At 39.9% G+C, this 20,280-nt stretch overlaps 1 protein-coding gene across 1 annotated transcript in view; it reads left to right on the top strand.

Moving 5' to 3' along the window:
• Positions 1 to 20,280, top strand: part of FRAS1 (Fraser extracellular matrix complex subunit 1) — a 524,357-nt gene that overhangs the window by 209,400 nt on the left and 294,677 nt on the right. The window contains exons 6-12 of the mRNA XM_064285669.1: positions 11 to 144; positions 7,829 to 7,912; positions 9,842 to 9,943; positions 10,468 to 10,659; positions 15,285 to 15,374; positions 18,135 to 18,170; positions 19,920 to 20,067. Coding sequence (XP_064141739.1) covers positions 11 to 144; positions 7,829 to 7,912; positions 9,842 to 9,943; positions 10,468 to 10,659; positions 15,285 to 15,374; positions 18,135 to 18,170; positions 19,920 to 20,067 — 786 coding nt within the window. The remainder of the gene's footprint in view (positions 1 to 10; positions 145 to 7,828; positions 7,913 to 9,841; positions 9,944 to 10,467; positions 10,660 to 15,284; positions 15,375 to 18,134; positions 18,171 to 19,919; positions 20,068 to 20,280) is intronic.

The raw sequence follows: 20,280 nt of genomic DNA, 5'->3' as shown, positions 1-20,280 counted from the left end.
GGTCTTCCAGAACCTTGCTCCTATGAAGGCCGTGTGTTTCAGGATGGGGAGGACTGGCGGTTGAGCAGATGTGCCAGATGTGTGTGTAGCAACGGGGTTGCACAGTGCTTTACAGCTCAGTGTCCGCCTCTGTTCTGTAACCAGGTAAGGAAGGTACCTCAGAGTGGATCATTCATAGGCTGTTAACTTGACTGTTGAGGAACTTGGAGTCTCTTCTGAGATTATATCAGGTGGGCTCTGGAAGCACTAGGGACAAGAAGCGTACGCTGTTTTGTTTTCCTTATATTTTTGGAGACCACCCCTGAGACATTTCTTTTACTCTTAGAACCTGCAGATAGGCCTAATTACCAGCCATTTAGGCTAATTGTTATATAATGAAACCGAGCCTTGAGGGTACATACAAGGAAATTGCCAGCTCCATTGCAGATGTTCCAAAAATGTCAAGCTAAACATCTGGAAAATTCAGTGACATGATCATGTTTGTTATTATTTTCAGTGCATAGGTATACTCTGCTTTAAGACGTATAAGTATCTTTGATTTCTGGATAATACTATCCAGATGTATACAATTTAATTCTTATAGGATAATGAGTCAACTTACCAAAGGATTTAATCTGGGGATGTTTAAAATAGATCTTGTTCTTCATTTAAAGCTGATCTGATTTAAAAAAAATGAGGTTCTTCACACAAGTTTAGAAAAGAAAATCAGTTGCAAATAAATGTAGTATACATGGTATTTTATAGTTTTTTACTCTTACAGAGGCTCCTATGGATGTTCGAAGGCAGCTGACAGATAACCGTGAAAGGAATTTGCCTCCAGTCGCAGAATAGCTCAATTTTGATCTAAGGAAAAGCTGGAAGCCAGCATTCCGTTGATACAGAGCAGTACTTTGTGTCAAATAAAACAAAATCAATAACATGGCATATTGTGACAATTGGGCAATATTTTTAAAGGCAGACAAAAGACAATTAGACAAGAAATGCTAAATGCCAAATAAGGGGAAAATGTGTCTAATTGAAGGACTGGATTGTATTACCCACACTCTGCCAACTACTGTGCTCATGGCACATCTCTCCATTCATCACAAAGTCTTATCCCAGCTTTGCAACTACAAATGAGCTTCTTGGTAGAGTTGCACAGTATTTTACTCCACTGTTCTTCTTACATTTGGAGGACGCTGTGGTTCTGGGTATTTTGATTAAGCTCATGTCAGGGTAGGTCTCCTTGTGTATAAAGGGCAATTAAGCAGTTTGCCACCATTATGATAAGGGAGATGAGGAGGAGGAAAAAACCCATTGTGAGCCTTCTGCTTTAATTCTTTAAAAACTTAACTACTGACTGTACATTTTTTTTTTGTACATTAGGGGGCCGGATATTTGAATAATCAACAATACTAGTTTCTATTTTAAAACACATTCAACGTAAACTCTAGCTACACACATAGTACTCACATATTATTTGTATTAACATATGTCATTAATATAAAAAGATGAAATTTGTTATGTACTTTAGATCTAAATTTATATGATTGTATGCTGAAATTTTGGAATAGGTATGTATTTTTTTCTCAAGATTGATTTTAACCAGTCTTGCATCATTAAGTCTATGTTTTTGACATGGCATTAAAAAAACAGATCATTTAGAACCACTTTTCTTGATTTAATATCACTACTAAATGTTGCAGAAACCTTGGTGGCATAGTGGTTAAGAGCTACAGCTGCCAGAAGAAAGGTTGGCAGCTCAAATCCACCAGTGCTGCTTGGAAACTCTATGGGGCAGTTGTACTCTGTCCTGTAGGGTCACTATGAGTCGGAATCGACTCAACAGCAATTGGTTGTTGTTGGTTGTAGTAAATGTTGCATAGACTGATGATGTCAAGGGGATGCCTGCCGGAGAGTTAGTGCTGGTGATGGAACATCACCACCACCCCTCCCAGCACCTCACCCTACCATCACCACTATCATCACTATTATCATCATCACCACACTTGAGTGTTAACTGTGTGCCTGCCATTGTTTTGAGAGCTTTATAATTAGAACAACACTAAGAAGTAGGAGCTATTATTATCATCCCCACTTTACAGCTGATAAAACTGAGTAACTTGCTCCATGTACCATGTTAGGAAATGTCAGTATTTCTGACTTGGGCAATTCAACTCCACAACCTCCACAGACCACACCTGGCTCATATTTTTAATCATTATGCTATAACGGCTTCTCAAAATGATGAGTTGCATAGTGTTTATGTTTAATAGTAACCATGATAACAATAGTTGCTAATATTTTAAGAATTTCATAATATTTCAGTTCTTTTTATATGCATTACCAAACCCACTGCCATGGTGTCGATTCTGACTCATGGTGACCCTATAGGGTTTCCACGGCTGTAAATCTCTGTGGAAGCAGGCTGCCACATCCTTCTCCTGCAGAGCCACTGGCGGTTTTGAAACATCAACCTTTCAGTTAGCAGTCATCACTTTGACTGCATGCATTAGCGCACTAAATATAAGGACAACATAAGTTTACTGTACAAATGTACTTCTGTGACATGAGATCTAGAAAAATTTGTAAAGTTTTTATTTTAAATTATAGAAGAAATTTGTACTCACCAAAGAAAATTTGGAAGAGGCAGAGAAACAGGAAGGAAAAACATCACCCATATTTCAGCCATTCAAAAAGACTACCATAGGTTTTTTTGTTTTGTTTTGTTTTGTTTTTGGTAACTCATTCCAATTTTTTGAAGGCAAATAGGAGTATGTTTTTGTTTGACAGTTAAAATCACATTTTAGAAGTTGGTACTAATCCCTGACAAAGGGAGAAATTCCTTATGTTCAATTAAGGGATTGTTCCCTCAATGAAGGATGTAAATTTATATACTGAAATTGCTTGCTTTCAACTTTGCCCAGATGCCTTGTGAACAGAGCCATAACCCCTCCACATTTTTGAAGGCTCATTAAAATGGTCTGTTCAGTCAGGCATGGTCTGCTGAGGCTGAGAGTTGTTTCTGGTGATATTACCACAGGGTAGTTCACCTGCTTTTCCAGCACCACAATTTTCCTATTCCCAATATTAATTAGTCTGAGTAGGTTGGGCTACATCTTCAATTTTTTTTTTTTTCAAGAAGAATAGAGGGTTGATACATCTTCTGATCCTTTAAGTATTTGAGAATTATTTTTCTTACTGCCCTGTATACATGAAAGACAATTTGGAGGGGTCTAAAATTTAGGGGGATTTTAATCTCTTCCCATTCCAGCCCTATAGACTCCTTTCTATTTTATTTTGGAATTTAGTGCTGCAGAGGAGAAGTCTGAAGTTTGTCTCCTTTCTATTCCTTGTTTTACGCTGTTGAATACTTGTAGGATGTTTCTTTTCTTTACAGTTCAAACATTTTACAGGATATTTCCATGTAGGTCTCTTGTCACATATTTTACCTATACTCTTGTAGAGCCCTTTGAATCTGCATTCCAGTTTAAAAAATTTTTCTTCAGTTATGTCTTTGATTAATCATATCCATTTTAGTCAGCCTCAGTTCTTCAGAAACACCTGTGATCATTAGGTTGCTGTCCTGTCTTCCCTTCTCTTTATCCCTCATCTTCTCTCTCATCTCAGTGTCATTTCCTTCATCTCAATTGTATCTTTGTGTTTTTTATGTCTGAATTAGGAAAGAGCTACTTGAATTTATATTCATAATCTCCACTATAGATTTTAATTTTACAGTTTCACTTTAATTTTCTTTAAGTTCTTCCTTGTTTCTCCTATCATTGGTTCATCTAAATTTTTATCCCAATACTCGGTCTTTCGTTATTGCTTCTATTTAATAAAGACTGCACTTTCTTGCATCTTACTGTTACAAAATGACTTTTAAACGTTTTCTTTTAGATCCTGTAGTAAATAGCATTCAGCAGTCTGCTCTTTCTCTGAATCTTCAGAATGCTATACTTGTTCTTCAGAGTGTTCTTTTTTTATAGTTTCCAAGTTGCTTCTTTCTGTTTATTCATACTTGACTAAGACCTGTCCATACCAACCACTTGAAAGCTGCAAGGGTAAGTGGCCTGCCCTTGGCTAATTATCCTTCTTGGATCCATAGCCAGATACTAGGAAATATGCTGACTCCTAGTCCAAATGAGTTCCTGAGTGATGCAAATGGTTAATGTGCTGGGCTGCTAACCAAAAAGTTAGAGGTTCAAGTCCACCCAGCGGTGCCTCAGAAAAAAGACCTGGTAATCTACTTGCGAAAAATCAGACGTTGAAAACCCTATGGAGCATAGTTCCACTCGGGTATACGTGGAGTTGGCATGAGTCAGAGCCAACCTTTTTTTTTTTCCCTAATCCAAGAGTCCAGCAGGTTTTCATTTAGTGGAGTTTTTTTTGTACCAAAATCATGTCTTTTCCTGCCTCCACTGCCCACCACTCTTGCACTGTGAATATATGAAACAAAAACTATAATCCCTAGTTTGCACTGCTGTAAACTCTTTCCATCTCTGCACCTTTCTTTTGGGGCTCTGCCCTTCCCTACTTTTTACCACTGTCTCCACCTAACCCAACAAATTTACTTCCCACACATTTGTTTTCTGGACATTATGGGCTCCGACTAGACATAGAAAGAAAGATACTGAGGGTGGTGAAAGGCTAGGGACAGCAGTCTGACTGCTTCAAATAGCAACGTCTGTTGTCCCACACTGGAAGAACGAAGGCTATATTCCGTTTGATGTAGGAAGGCAGAAGGTTGGGAAGAGATGATGGCTCTTCTCTCTACTTAGGCTTGTACAGGATATGAAAGTCACAGAATGCCTTATGGTCAGTCAGACTTCCTCTTGGCGCTGGCAGTAGATTGGCTGTTCTACTTTCTGATGGTAGAGCTTTCATCTGTTTCTATGGATTCAAAGGTATTGTGATGCCAAGATATTTTGTCAACAGCTATTAGCTGTAATACATTCTAAACATATTTATCATTTTAAGTATTTTCAGTTAAAGAATCCTGAAACGCCCTACTCTATCCTGTCCTACAGGGTTGCTATGAGTTGGAATTGACTTGATGGCAACAGATTCCTTTTTTTTTTGTTTTAAAGTGAGGATAAGAGCATCTGCTTCATAAAGTCATGTAAAAGCTCTTAGAACAGTATCTGGCAAACACTCAAAATATCTGAAAGCACTGAAAATATCCTTAATGGTAGTCCTACCCAAAATTGTGGTGATACCAATCATATCTGTAATATTGAACCTCTGTGGTTACTGAGGAAACCCTGGTGGGATACTGGGTAAGTGCTACAGCTGCTAACCAAAAGATCTGAGGTTCAAATCCACCAGGTGCTCCTTGGAAACTCTATGTGGCAGTTATACTCTGTCCTTTAGGGTCACTGTGAGTCGGAATCGACTCGATGGGAACAGGTTTGGTTTTTTTGGTTCTTGGGTGGTTACTGAGGACATCATTTTAGACCTAAGGTTGGCAAACTTTTTCTGTAAAGGACCAGATAGTAAATATTTACAGCTTTGTGTGCGATACGGTTGTTAACGACTACTAACCACTGCCACTGTATCACAAAAACAGCCATAGGCAATATGTAAACTAATAGGCATGGTTGTATTCCAGTAAAACTTTATTTACAAAAAACAGGTAGTAGGCTGGATTTGGTCCATGGACCATAGTTGACTGACCCTGTGTTAGACCATAGTATTGGAAGGGCAAATCTGTGTAGGCCAGAATGATAGGATTCAGGTGTATGATAGCAACAAAAGTGTATTGTTAAAGAGTATCTTTCCGTTTCTCTGATCCACTTCCCTGCTCACCTTTTTATTTACCTCTCCAGTTTTTACTCTTTACCTCTTCGGTATCTAAAGCACCAGCCCAGAAAAGATCTCAGCTCTCAATCATATAGTTCTCTCATATCCTGGATATTCTCTCTTTAAATGCTTTTTCTTCCTGCTCTTGTTGGTCTGTACTGGTGGAGAAATAGTCTGTTTATGTCAGTAAAGTCTATAATTATGTATGGCCAATAGAATTAGAAAGCAAGATTTTCGTTGTACCAACCACTATACGAGTAATTTCCCCCACACCACATACACTGGAGTTGACTTACAACTGTACTTGGGCCTAGCCCATGTTGGTTAAGATATATTGATGCTAACGCTATTTATGCGTATTCAAGATTTGTGATTATGACTTGTTCCCTGTTTACCTAACACTGTATAAGCCTTAGTTCATTTGTTTACTGCAATAAAGTTGCTGAATGATGTGACATCAGCTATACCTTCATTTTGCTTCCTCTTTGAAATTTCATTAAGCCAAAGAGTTCTGTTTGATGTAAAGAAACACTCAATGATTTCAATTCATGTCCAGTTTTCACATACTCTATTAAACATCAGTAGTCATAGCGTTTTGTGTACGGAATAATAAATAAAATAACCTGGTCTAAAGCAAGGAGGAAACTGTTGTTGGTTTAATTCTAGTGGTTTAAGTGTTTGAAATAAATCCCTGTTAGATAGTAATGCATTAATCCAGCTGATCGTACATAACCTGATTAAAAGACTACTGAGGTATGACCGAAACTTCCCCAGAAAATTTAAGGTTATTTGACCCCCGCCCCCCAAAGTACATTTGCCTCCTTGTTCTTGCAGGATGAATACCAGAGCAGCTATGATAATGAAATCTGATTTTCTGCTTCTTGTAAGAGAAACTGAAGAAACTGCTTTGGAAGTGTCTTCTATATCAGATCTACCACTTCTTAGTCATTGCAGCTTGGTTCATTCTAACCCATCTTCCCTTGCCTTTAATTTGTCTACCTTCCTGGCATTGAAGTCAAAGTGAGAAGCTGACTCTTTAGAATTAGTGAGGAGACTACTACCATGAAAGTTTTTCTTAAAGCAACAGAGAGCAATGGTCTGACATTCCAGGGGTGGGGTGGATGTGAAGGAGTGGTAGAGGTAAGAATACAGGGATAGGAGAGTGAGGCGAGATTGTTTGGGCATTTTAGTCTGTCACCCACATTCCTCTGTACTGGATTATTCCCAGATATGTAAGGGTATGATTTTTTTTTTTTTATAAATGTGTGTAGGACCTCCCTATTGCACCTATGTAAATGTTTGGATGCATACAAAGACAGGAAAGAATTGGATAGTGGTTATCAACTCTTCCCCTCAGAGTTTAGAGGTGACCCAGCAGGAATGTGAACATTCTTAAGGGTTGATATAGTTGGATCCAGCAAGAGTGTGAATGTTCTTAAGGGTTGGTAAGGGTTGGCTCTGAAATCCCACTGCCAGTCATTTACCTATTAGCTGTGTGGCCTTAGGCAAGTTACATAACCTCTCTGGTCTTAACTTTTCTCATTCGTAAGCGAGGATGAAGCCCTGGTAGCACAGAGCTCAGCTGCTAACCAAAAGATCGGCGGTTCAAACCCACTAGAAGGTCCCTGGAAACACCATGGGGCAGCTCTACTCTGTCCTACAGGGTCTCTATGAGTTGGAATCGACTTGATGGCAACAGATTTTTTTTTTTTTTTTTTAAAGTGAGGATAAGAACTTCTTCATAGAGTCATGTAAAGCAGTTAGAACAGTATCTGGCAGACACTAAATATATTGTTATTATTTCTGCTTTTATCTGTTCTTAGAAGAGGACAGGACTTGAGGAATTCACAAACTTCTTAAGGGTTTCACAAATCTTGGAAGTGCTAATTCTTGTCAAAGCCCCAGGTGACTAATAAAAGCTAAACGAAAGGAAATTTGCTGTTATAGATGCTTGACGTGGCTGTGAATGAAATTTCCCTAGTATTGTGGATTTTATCAATATTTTCTTCTGATGGATTTTTTTTTCCCCCTCTTTTTGGGTGTTAAGGATGAAACTATAGTCCGAGTCCCTGGAAAATGTTGCCCACGGTGCTCTGCACGATCCTGCTCTGCAACTGGCCAAGTGTATGAGGTAACCTTTGATCTACACCATGTAGGTGTTTTGACATACGTTCTCACACCTCTTCCCTCTGCCTGTTCAACCGCTGATCCTCCCCACCCTCACGTCTGACTCTCTGCCAGGATTAGAAACTCAGTGCATAAACAGCTTTTTTCTTCTCTTTATGGGAAACCTTTTTGAAAAAATTAAGTTGAAGGGGATTACAAATATAAAGGAATGTGCTGGCAAGCAGCACCTGGTTCACGAACCCTTGTGAACTTGCTGTTCGTACATCTTGATGGGGAGAAGGAGCTATCATTGGTTACCATCAGTTTACACTTAGCTTGGAGGCTCTGGGAATGTGGTACATGTCTGCTTTGATTGGATGTTATGTACTGGTATCCAGAGACAACCCCCACATTACGCAGGGGAAAAGTGAGAGAAGGGTTAAAAGAAACAAGAAAGGGATGCAAGAGGTTGGTAGTGGTAGAACCTGCAAACTTGAAAGTCTTATTGGAGCAGTCTAGATAACTGTGCTTAACACATAATAGGCACCAAATAAAAATTAGCTCAACAAATTGAACGAACATTCTGTCTCAGGACTGTCCAGTTGAGCCAAAAGATGGTTGCATTACTCAAAAGCAAAGAATTAACAAAAACAACAAAAAAATACAATTATTTCCCTTGCTGGCAACCACTCTAAGGAAGACTAAACAGAAATCGGTATTATGATCTTCAGTAGAGAGTCTGGAACTGAGTTTTAAGGAATGGATGTCTCACAATTTCGGACGGGTCATTTGAAATCTGAATGAAAATACCTGATTGGGAAAAGATTTTTGTATACATTAGGCCTGCACTGTCTGATACAGTAGCCACATATGTGACTTGCATTGTATTTTTATTGGACAGCACTGTGCTGGACTAATTTCTCTTAGAAGAGACAGCCTCTGTATCTATTAAGGTGCATTTGGCTGCAAGCAATAGAAATACCCTTCTAAAAATAGTTAAAATGATGAGAATATTTATTCTGTCATATAGCAAGAAGTCCAGAGGTAGGGCGTTGCAGAGGTGATCATTTAAGGCTCAGGGATGTCTTCAAGGACCTAAGCTCTTTTTTTTTTTTTTCTTTTTTTTTACTTTAGATGAAGGTTTATAGAACAAACCAGTTTCTCATTAAACAATATACATATTATTTTGTGACATTGGCTGCCAACCCCATGACATGTCAACACTCTCCCCTTCTCGACCTTGGGATCCCCATTATTAGCTTTGCTGTCCCCTCCTGCCAGGATCTAAGTTCTTTTGATCTTGTCACCCTGCCATCCTCAGCATGTTGGCATTTGTCTTCCATCTTGTCCCCTCATAGTCCCAGGATGGCTTCCTCAGCTTTAGGCAGCTGTTCCTCACACAATCATTACCAGAGGCTGAATGGGAGAAAGAGATGGGCTTTTCTCATTTTACCAAGGAGAGTCTTTTCCTGATCCTCCACCACTCTAGCAAATTTCCCCTGAGGCCCTCTCCGTTAGGATTGGAACAATGTCCATGCCTTAGCTGCAAGGGAAGCTGAGCAAATGAGTATCTGGCAATGAGAGCCCCATCTCCTGAAAGGAAAAAGACTTGAAGAGTGACTGTTGATTAGCCAGCCAGCTGGGCCTGCCAAATCTTCCTATTCATCGCAGTGTTTCCAGGGTATGTCTGTGCCTGGCCTTCCAGGGTCTGAGTGTGTCCTTAACACCTCACTGTCGTGAATATAGTTGAATGAAAATGAATCCAAAGTTTCCTTTGGATTGTTTATTGACCTTCTTCTTTGAGATTGTTGCTACCCAAATGATATCATTTCTTAGGAGTACATTCAATGTAGCTCAATTAAAAATTTCAGAAAAATGGGTATTTTTGGTTTGTGCTTCTGTTTCATATTTGTGACATTTGATTTTCCACTTTTTCCTTTCTTGCTGTGCTCAGCATGGTGAGCAGTGGAGTGAAAACGCTTGTACCACATGTATATGTGACCGCGGCGAAGTCAGGTGCCACAGACAGGCCTGCCCTCCATTAAGATGTGAAAAGGTATTATTTGAGAGTGTGTAGCTTGATTTTCTAAGCTTTATTCTAGGTCATTTAAGAATACATTTCTTAGTTCAGTGTGCCCTTTGAAGGAATTAAAAGGTTTATAACTTTCAGAATGTTATGTAAAGATATGAAGAAAGATGATGCCTTCTAGGAAGGAGGGGTGAGATGGAGAGGGCTTGTCTCAACTGGATTATGTCGGGGAGTGGGTAAGGAGCAGCCTCTAGTGTTGTTATGTGCTTCTGCCCCATTGGCTTTCAATGCTTTTACTGTTTCCTGGGCACTGCCCTTTGCACAGGAGGCTGGGTAGTACAAGCGGCTTGTGATCGGCTGTTAACTGAAAGTTTGGCTGTTAGAACCCACCTAGCGGCACCACAGAAGTAAAGGCCTGGCAACCTGCTTGGGTAAAGATTACAGCCCAGAAAACCCTATGGAGCAGTCATGGGGTCACCATGAGTTAACATGGACTTGATGGCAACTAACAACAGCACCAACCCTTCCCATACTATCGTCTGTTACCTCAGGGTCAGAGCAGAGCTCGACGTCATGGGGAATGCTGTGAGGCATGTGTGTCTCCTGCCGGAAGCTGCTCCTATGATGGGATTGTGCGGTACCAGGACGAAATGTGGAAGGGCTCGGCCTGTGAGTTCTGCATGTGTGACCGTGGCCAAGTGACCTGCCAGACTGGAGAGTGTGCCAAAGAGGAGTGTGCTCAGGTAAGAAGTAAAGGCATTTCCATCCAGATGGTAACAGTTCTTTCCAACGGAATAGGTGGCCCTGTGCCTGATCCTTACTTCTTGGCAACAGAGGGGCAGGCGGTTGACCACTCGCATCTCAAGGGGGCTTCTAACACAGATTCTGTGATTTAAAGAAAATGCCACTATTTGCTCATTCTGGTTCAGAACAGCCCCTGGAACTTTTGGCTTTCTCTTCATCTGTCATATTGGAAGCCCTGAGCCAGAGACAGGAACGGGAGAAACATGCTACGAGACATTAGCCTGTCGGCACAGCCGGACCTCATTGCTGGTGGCCTGCCTAGCTGGCTGTGGTTGTGAGACAAAGGTCTGCAGGTGGGCCAGTAGCCCAGTTTCTACCACAGGACCCACTGGCAGCATTTAGTAGAAAGGAGAGCCAGCACCTAGGAGGCTGCTCCTATGCGTCAGGAAAGAAAACAAAATGTTTTTGTGTTTTATTTTATTTTTAAGAGAAAGAAGGAGACTTCCCAAACAATAAACTTTGTTGACCTCTGTTGACTTCTACTGTCTGCAGAATTTCTAGAAGCTTCTAACAAAGCAGCCTGTGTTTGGACTATGGATGTATATTGTAGGAAAATTGCTTTTCATTTCTGTTCTCTGTTCCTTTTTTTTTTTTTTAACTCAGTTTTGACCCATTGCAAAACAAATTGCTTCTGGAGTTGTCTCCTTCTCCCTCACTGCTCCCATCCCCCCCCCCCACCTCCCAGTCTCCCCCAGGGTTGTGAACTTGAGTTGATGAGAAAAACTTGAACGATCTGAAGCTCTGGGTGTCTGTAAAGGCATTTTTCTTTCTAGTTCTTCTCCCCCATTCCTCAGCTCCTCTGAATGCCGAGCAGAAGGAGGAACAGCCTTTCAAACAAGGCTGTCAACAGCAGGGTTATTTTTCATTTTGCCTCCTACTTCTAAGTCTTGGCAGAGCTGAAACACGTTTAGGTTAAAAAAAAGGGTCTTGCTTTTTGAAGATTTATTCTCCCCTCCCCCAACACCTTTTTATTTCTTTTCTTTCTTTATGGCTGGGGAGTCAGAATGGTTGGGTGAAGATGGGAAAACACCCAGTCAGGTCCCTTTTCTTTTTCCTTTAATGTGCTCAGGCTGCGGCTGGGCTTCCTGGCCTTGACAGTCTGCCCAGAGGATGCTAGCTTATTTTCCAAGGTTTTAATTTGTCTAATATCCCAGTGTTTATAGAAAATGTGGGAGAGGTGATCCTGATATGTGGATCCTTACACCACCTGCTTTTTTTTTTTTAGGCAGTTCTGAACAGAGTCTTACTGACGGAAGATAATTTAACCAATTTTCTTCAGTGTGAGTGCATTTCCAAGTACCTTGTTGTCCACAGAGAACCTAACTGTGGAAACATTAGCCAATCCTCTTGTCTGTTCTTAGAAAAAATGGGGAGCAACTGTTAAAGGGGAGAGAGGCTCAGTATTCCTCAAGTGACCCCTAACACTTATCTTACCCCTTTCTAGTTTTCCCTCTGTCTTCTCGTTTATGAACCAAGGAGGCCTTATGCATTTACCCCGTTTGGAGAAAGCGTTAAAAAGCGTTAACTCAATTGCTTTCTTCCAGATTATTCCCACTTTCCCCAAGTTTTGTATAAGGTACTGGGTTCCAAACTGGAAACACTACCAGAGATGAAATTTTGACCCAAATTAAATGCTATGGAAAATATCCTTTAGCCTTCTTATATGCCATCCTTCTGCAAATATCTAGTTACTCAACTTGTTAAACCCTGGAGATACTAACTTCCTAGCTCCTGTTTAACTTGTATCACTGGAGATAAAAAAGATGAATAAGACATTCTGTCCTCAAGAGTTTTCAGGCTTTGAGGAAAGTTAGATATATAAACAGAAATTATCATACACTGTGGCACCAACAGTTATGGAAATATGATTTAAATGGATTAGAAGCACCCAGAGGAAATGACCACCTCTGCCAAGGCGAGCAGTGAAAGTACATTACTGGCATTTTTATTCAGTGCTACTCAGCTTTCTGCCTGATTCTTTCTCTAAAATATCAAGGTCATTTGATTTCTAATCTTGGATACCAAGGTACTGGAGAGTGGATTAAATCTTACTCTATGCATATCCACAAAGGTGCGTAGAAGTAAACTTCTGGAAGAGGCAAAAATGTACACCTTCACTGTTGTAATCAGTGTCGCATTGACCATCAACAGCAGTGTTCTGGATGACATTGAAATCAGCATTCAACTGTTCTTTGTCAAAAAACGAAAAAACGGTATGACCCTCGTCTTTGCTATATCAAACCAGATGCCTAGATATCAAAACATAAGTAAATAAAGTGTAGAAGGTCGTAATAAAGTGGTTTTTATTTTTCTGTTTTTTATGATATCTTTGAGCATGAATTCAGATGAAGCCAAATTACTTTTTTCTTAAAAGGACCTAACATTCAAATATGAGGCATAAAATGGTGGGAAGATAGAAACTTGTAGGAGAATGCATGGAAAAGGGTTCCTGTGCCATAAATATGAGCTCCCTTCCCTTCTCTCACGGAGAAAAAAATCCCTCAAAAGAGTGTTTTCTGACGGCAGGTAGAGTCACAGAGATCCTTTGCTCTGGGTGTGTGAGTGTGATTCGGTGGGAAGGGTTAGCAGACTAGATCTGGCCCCTGCAGCAGAACCTTCTGAAAAAGAAAAGAATAACTTTATTTCACAAAGCAGTTTTGCTCAAAGGAAAAGTCAAATGCTAATTAGAGTGAGTTCCCCACTGCAGTGAACTGACTCAGTTTGAGGCATCCTTCTATAAATAGCAAATCCATTTAGAACTTCCTACCTCACCAAGACTGAATCCTTGTTCCCCAAGAGCAGGGCTCGCTGTGTTTACAGTAGTGGTTGAAGGCTCAGAACAGCCACATTCTCTGCCTTATCTGGGTGATGCAGCTTCCATTTTCAGTTTTCTCTGCATGTATTGTAGTGGGTACTCAGCGATCACTCGTGCGTTTTGTCTTTAATAGAAGAACATATATTCTGTCTTGTTTCAAAACATTGTTTTAAGTGACTTAGATTACATGCATTACATGCATATAGACACCTTTATATGCTTTAGACAAATTTCAGTATGCTTCAGGGTTATGCCTTCACTACTAGCTGATTTCTCACATTTCTGAAGAACAATTTATATGTAAATACGTCTGCTCTCTAGCACCTGCTGCTCTTACCAGTCTCTGATTGGCACTGAATTTTGATGGACAGCAATCTTGCTGAAATCGCTTTTAGAATCTCTAAAAAGTTAGTCTGTCATGTATTCTTGTGTTACTTTAAAAAGTATTTTTTTCTTTATTAGAATAATGTATGTTCATTCTAGAGCGTTTTAAAGATTCAAGGAAAGTAGAAAAGAGACTTAAAAATCCATCTATAATGATACTATCCAAACACAACCAGTGATTTTATATTTTTATTTAGTGCACAGTTTTTATAACATAAAATATTATTGTGATTATTCTGTTTATGCAACTTTGCATTATTCATTTAATGTGGTTTCTACACTTTTAAATACATTCTAAGTGTAACATAGATCCAAAATTAAGTAACATCTTCATTTTCAAAACATTAGCATTCTTTAGAAAGTAGATGTGTCTTTAGAGAGTGGAGAGTGCTTTAAAGGATACTCTTTAGCCTATAGATAGATGTTAGTATTTGCATATGAATAATTTATAAATAGAGATTTGGATTTTTAACAGTGGATTCCCTGGGATGTAGGGGTGAAGGGAACTTTTAAGTTACAGAATTCAGAATTATTTAAACTTTTTATAGGAAGCCTTTATTATTTTATTATAAAAAATTTAAAATGTTGGAAGTATTGACATAAGAAGATTAGAGTGAAGATTTTGAAAGTTAAACATCTACTCTTCTAGTGTGGCTTTTTTTTTTTCTTATATTTTTAAAATAGTGATTAGGTAAGTTGAATTACAGTAAGAGTTTCAGAATATTGACAAAAAATCAGTTTTTGGCTGTTTATCTCCGAAACTATGTCCTTTGTCCGTGCATATGGGCCTGATTTTGTATTCAAGAAAAAACATTGGTTTGATATGAGCAGTGTTAATGAAACCACAGTCACAAGTTCAAACCTTTTATATTGTAGATGGCCTGATCCTTTTCAGAAACTCATAACTTTCCAAGACAGGAACCTTAACCTGGGCCATCCATCCGTCTTATTCATGTGAGCCTCTGGTCATGGGCAGTGGTTAAGAGCTGTGGCTGCTAACCAGAAGGCTGGCAGTTCGAATCCACCAGCTAGTTCTTGGAAACTCTATGGGGCAGTTCTACGCTGTCCTGTAGGGTCGCTATGAGTTGGACTCAACTCGATAGCAGTGGGTTTATTTATGGGGGGGGGTGGTTAGTGCACAAGTAACACCAGCACTGGAATAAGAGCACTTATCAGGGTGTGCTGCATTGACTAGACTTTGCGTAGAAAGAGCAGCACAGGCGGAGATGAAATAAGTTGTGGGCGGAAGCAAAGGGACTGTGCTAAGGTTTCATTCTAGTCCGGCAGCCCACCTGCTTCGCAATTTGGCCCTGTTACCTGGAGATGTTAATTTGATATGTGCAACTGTGATCCTTATTTCTACAGGGTGAAGAACTAATTCACTTGGATGGAAAATGCTGTCCTGAATGCATTTCAAGGAATAGTTATTGTGTTTATGGAGAAAAAGAAGAATTTGTGAGTATCTGGCTAATAACTAAGAACTATTAAAGAAATTTATAATTCAATATTTAATGAAATGAGTTTTCTTTTATCTGTTTCATTTGCTCAACAAGTGTTATTGTGCACTCACTATGTGCCGGACAGTGGGGATACAGAAGCGAACACAACAGGCAGAGTTCCTGCTCTCATGGAGCTTATGTTCTAGCGTGAGACATGGACGACAAAAAACATAGTCGAGTGATAATCAGAGCTATTAAGAAGAGTAAAGCAGCTGAATGGGGCTAGAGAACTGAGGGGGGTGTAGTCTTTTACATAAGATGATCAGGGAATCTCTCTATACAGAGAAAGTTGAGTTAAATTTGAAGGGCGTGAGGAAATAAGCCACATGGATATCTGGGGCGAAACATACCAGGAAGCGAGAACCACACATGCAAAGGCACTAAGGCAGAGCGTGCTTGGCTCGTTCAAGAAACAACAAGAAAGTGAATCTGGCTGGAACAAAGTCAATGAGGGAGAAGGGAGTTGGAGATGAGGTCCAGAAGGTAGCCCAGAAGTCATGGTAAATATTGTGTTTTACCCTAAGGCAAATGGGAACCACTGGGGAGTTTTGAGAAGAGCAGTGCTGTGATCTCACTTACTTGTAAAAAGACCATGGCAGCTGCTGCACGGGCGAGTGACTCTACGGGGCCAGGCTTGAAGCAGATGGTCTGGTTAGAAGGTTTTTGCCAATAGTCCAGATAAAGTGATGCTAGCTTGGTATAAGGAGGAAGGTAGGGGGTGTGGTGAAAAGTGGTCAAGAGCTGGATATATTTAGCAAGTGGAACTGACGAGATTTTGATAAACTGAATATGGGGTAAAATTCCATTTGCTGATATTTTGTTTCACCCAATGTCTTTGTTATATTACCCAAAGAGTAAAAGAATTATCTTAATCTCTTCTAAATTGCCCTATGGCTGTAGCCCATATTTTCCACAGGAGGTTTTGGAATGTTGGTAAATTCTTTTAGTTCTGGAAAATATGCCAGTTGATCATACCCCTGCTTCATTGACCAATCTGAACAGGATTATAAGATTTAGGATTAGGTGCTTTGACCTGTGAACTCATTCCTACATAGTCTTTTTTTGTGATTTGAGTAAAGTACATCTTTCATTCTGCTAGTGTTCCTCTATCTGCTGGGGAGGCAGAATTTTGCAGGGCTAGCAGTGCAGGCTGTATGTGCGAATCCCTACTCTGCCACGTACTAATTGCGACCTCGGACAGGCTACTGAACCTTCAGCTATAGAATGGGAAATAAAATACTACCTACCTTACGGAGCTGTTGAGACTTATATCAGTGCCAGGCAGATTTTCAAAAATGCTTAAAAAATAGGTATTATTTTTATGCTATTGACTTTATTTGTTTCATAGTAGTATTGCATAACTTTAGTCATCCTTATTTCTTAAGAATTTAGGCAGTTAAAGGCTTCCTATAACTGTTGAATTTTATTTTCACAATGCTAGCATCATTTTTCCTGTTCCTTTTTGGAAGTAAATTAAGCCAGTGGAATTGAAGAAAACTGAGTTATTTCTACAAATCCCCACAATTCCCTTACTGCACAAAATTCAAGAGTTTACCCATAGAAGGATAACACACAATACAGGGGTTGTCAGCGCAACTGGGCTAAACCAAAAGCTAAGAAGTTTCCTGAATACAACCAAACATTTTGAAGGACAGAGTAGCAGGGGTAGGCATCCAGGGACCATGGTTTCAGGGGACATCTAGGTCAATTGGCATAACAAAATTTATTAAGAAAACGTGCTGCATCCCACTTTGGTGAGCGGCCTCTGGGGCCTTAAACGCTAGCAAGTGTTCATCTAAGATGCGTTAATTGGTCCCAACCCACCTGTAGCAAAGGAGAATGAAGAATACTAAAGACAAGGAAAATATGAGCCCAAGAGGCAGAAAGGGCCACATAAACCAGAGACTCCATCAGCCTGAGACCAGAAGAACTAGATGGTGCCCAGCTACCACCAATGACTGCCTTGACAGGGAAGACAACAGAGAATCCCTGATGGAGTAGGAGAAAAGTGGGGTACAGAACTTAAATCCTAGTAAAAAGACCAGACTTAATGGTCTGACTGAGACTGGAGGGACCCCAGAGGACATGGCCCCTGGACTCTCTATTAGCCCAAAACTTCAGACAAAGATTAGACTGGACTATAAGACATAAAATGATACTGGTGAGGAGTATGCTTCCTAGCTCAAGTAGACACATGAGACTAAGTAGGCAGCTCTTGTCCCGAGGCAAGGTGAGAAGGCAGAGGGGAACAGGAGCTGGTTGAATGGACATAGGAAGTACAGGGTGGGAAGGAGGAATGTGCTGTCATATTGTAGGGAGAGCAACTAGGGTCCATAACCATGTGTGTATAAGTTTTTGTATGAGAAACTGACATGAACTGTAAACTTTCACTTAAAGCACAATTAAAAAAAAAAAAAAGAATTTACCCTTAAAAGCTTAGATCCCTTGGCTGTGAAGTCTTTCATATCGAGGGGAATTGAAGCCAAGTACTCAAGCACAAATTGAGAATAAAAATTCAAAAATATTTCCTAGGCACATTATCTTCACCCCTTGTTGGTATGCTTTTCTTGTTTTCAATATCAATAGATTTTATTATAACACATGAATGAAGCTGCATGTTACTTGGGGGAGATGGATAACTCTTAATGGAACAATGAATAGATCAACGTAATGGTGTTTTTAGTGTTATAATAAATACATTCCTCTCTGTTCTCAGATGTCCTCAAATGCCAGTGAAGCTACCCGTATTCCAGTAAGTATAGATTTGTAATTTGTACATAGATGTTTATAAAATCATTTTAAGTAATAATCTGCATCAACTATCTTGGGAAAACTTAAAGGTTTAATATTTTTAGCTATCAAGTTTGATGACACAACGGTCAGAAATGAAAAGTTTTAAATGATAATTAAGACTTTTATCTATTGCACGTTTGCTCCTTTTCTTAGCTTATTTCCCCCACAATTGAGAGTTAATCTTCCCCAGCTATAAGCCTGTGCACAATTCCTTTCCCTGTATACTGATGATTTTCTCCTTCTGATTTTTTTTTTTTTTTATAATTTTCTCTGGTTACTGGAGCACATGAATCTTTGGTTCGGGGAACACTGTACTGAGTGTCCATTCTCTCTAGGTTTGCAGGGCAACGTTACACGGTTTCTTTTTGAGGGAAAGTGTGAGCGTGTTTGTTTATAGAATCAAGCTTACAGTTTTGGAGCTTGCTTTTGCATAAAGGGGCCAGGGACTCTGTCTGGCTCGAAGTGGAAGAAAAGCACTTTCTGCCTTCAAAAGATAATATTCCTCCGTTTTTTTTTAATCACCACTCATTGTTGCCAGATGTTGTTGTTAGGTCCCGTTGAGTTGGTTCCGACTCATACTGACCCTATGCATGACAGAACGAATCACTGCCCGGTCCTGCACCATCCTTACAATTGTTGTTATGCTTGAGCTCATTGTTGCCAGATACCATCACGTAATTGTTTGGAATGTTTAACACCCGTTTGACCTGATAAACATTTTGTCAAAATTTTATTCTGTTCTTTCTTATGTCCCTCATCACCCCCGTACATCCTGGTAGGAAGCTTTGTGCCTTTCCTATCTCCAGGGTGAGCGGAACTTTGACCAAAATGAACAGCTCTTTATAATTAACTTAGGCTTCTCTGTCAAAGTACTAATGTTTATTACCGTAATTTGCCTGGCTGAAAAGAATATTTTAGCGTGAGGAAGCACATGGCATTTCTGCAGCCCACTAAAAACGGGCATCCAAAAGCTTTAATTTTAAAAATACAATGACTCTACTGTTGGAATAACCATGAGGAAATTTAGGGCTTTACCCAGGCCGCCCCCTGTTTTTTTAGAGTGTATTTAGTGTACCTGCTAACTACTAGGTACACAGTAATCTCTCATAGTGCTTTTGGGGGGAGATAGGTTGAGAAACAAGTTTTAAATGCTTTTGGCTTATGAAGAATCATCTCTCATAGTAGCCCTGGAAGGCTATCTCTGTGTGCCTAAAATCTTTCTGCCTGTGCCTGGGTCCTACATTAAAATAAAAAAAAAAATGAATAAGCCAAACCAGGTGCCATTGAGTCTATTCTGACTAATAGTGACCCTGTGTATGTCAGAGTAGAACTGTGCTCCATAGAATTTTCATGGTTGTGAACTTTTGGAAGCAAATTGCCAGGTGTATCCAAGAAGTGAATACAACAGGTGCCTCTGAGTGAGTTCAAAATGACAACCTTAGGTTAGCAGCTGAGCTATTTGTACCACTCAGGGGCTAATATATTAAAGCAAACCAGTTATAAACAAAGAGGGAGAAATACTGCCCTTTTACATTAGGACTCTTTCCCTAGTGCCCTATTTCAGGATCGCGTTTGACGTGATTACATGCCATGGAATCACCTTGTCCATTGCCTTATCCCTCATGGAAATCATAAGCTCTTTACCAGCAAAGTCCCTTCTGAATCACTGCACTCTGATAACTATGTCATTCTTTATTGTTTCATGTAGGAGGGAGAGACATGGGAGGTTGGCTCTTGCAAGGTGTGCGAGTGTCGGGGGGCTCAGGTAACTTGTTATGAGCCCTCTTGCCCACCTTGTCCAGTGGCCACACTAGCTGTGAAGGTGAAGGGACAGTGCTGTCCAGATTGCACATTGGGTAGGTCCACGTTCAATTTATTTCTACTGAGATATTTTTATTGCCCAAGATACAGAGACATCCTCTTTTTTTCCCACCTTTCATATTACTTAGTCACCTGGTGGCTTGGTTTGTCTGTTTCTTCTAATTTTTCCAACAAATAATGCCAATTAATCTTTGTCCCCTACTATGAGTATGTGACCTTTGGCAAGTCACTGCCACTCTTTGAATCTT

The sequence above is a fragment of the Loxodonta africana genome, chromosome 5 (assembly GCF_030014295.1).
Source record: "Loxodonta africana isolate mLoxAfr1 chromosome 5, mLoxAfr1.hap2, whole genome shotgun sequence".
Lineage (NCBI taxonomy): Eukaryota > Metazoa > Chordata > Mammalia > Proboscidea > Elephantidae > Loxodonta > Loxodonta africana.
Note: the sequence above shows the minus strand (reverse complement) of the source record. Positions and strands in the feature narration are given on the sequence as shown.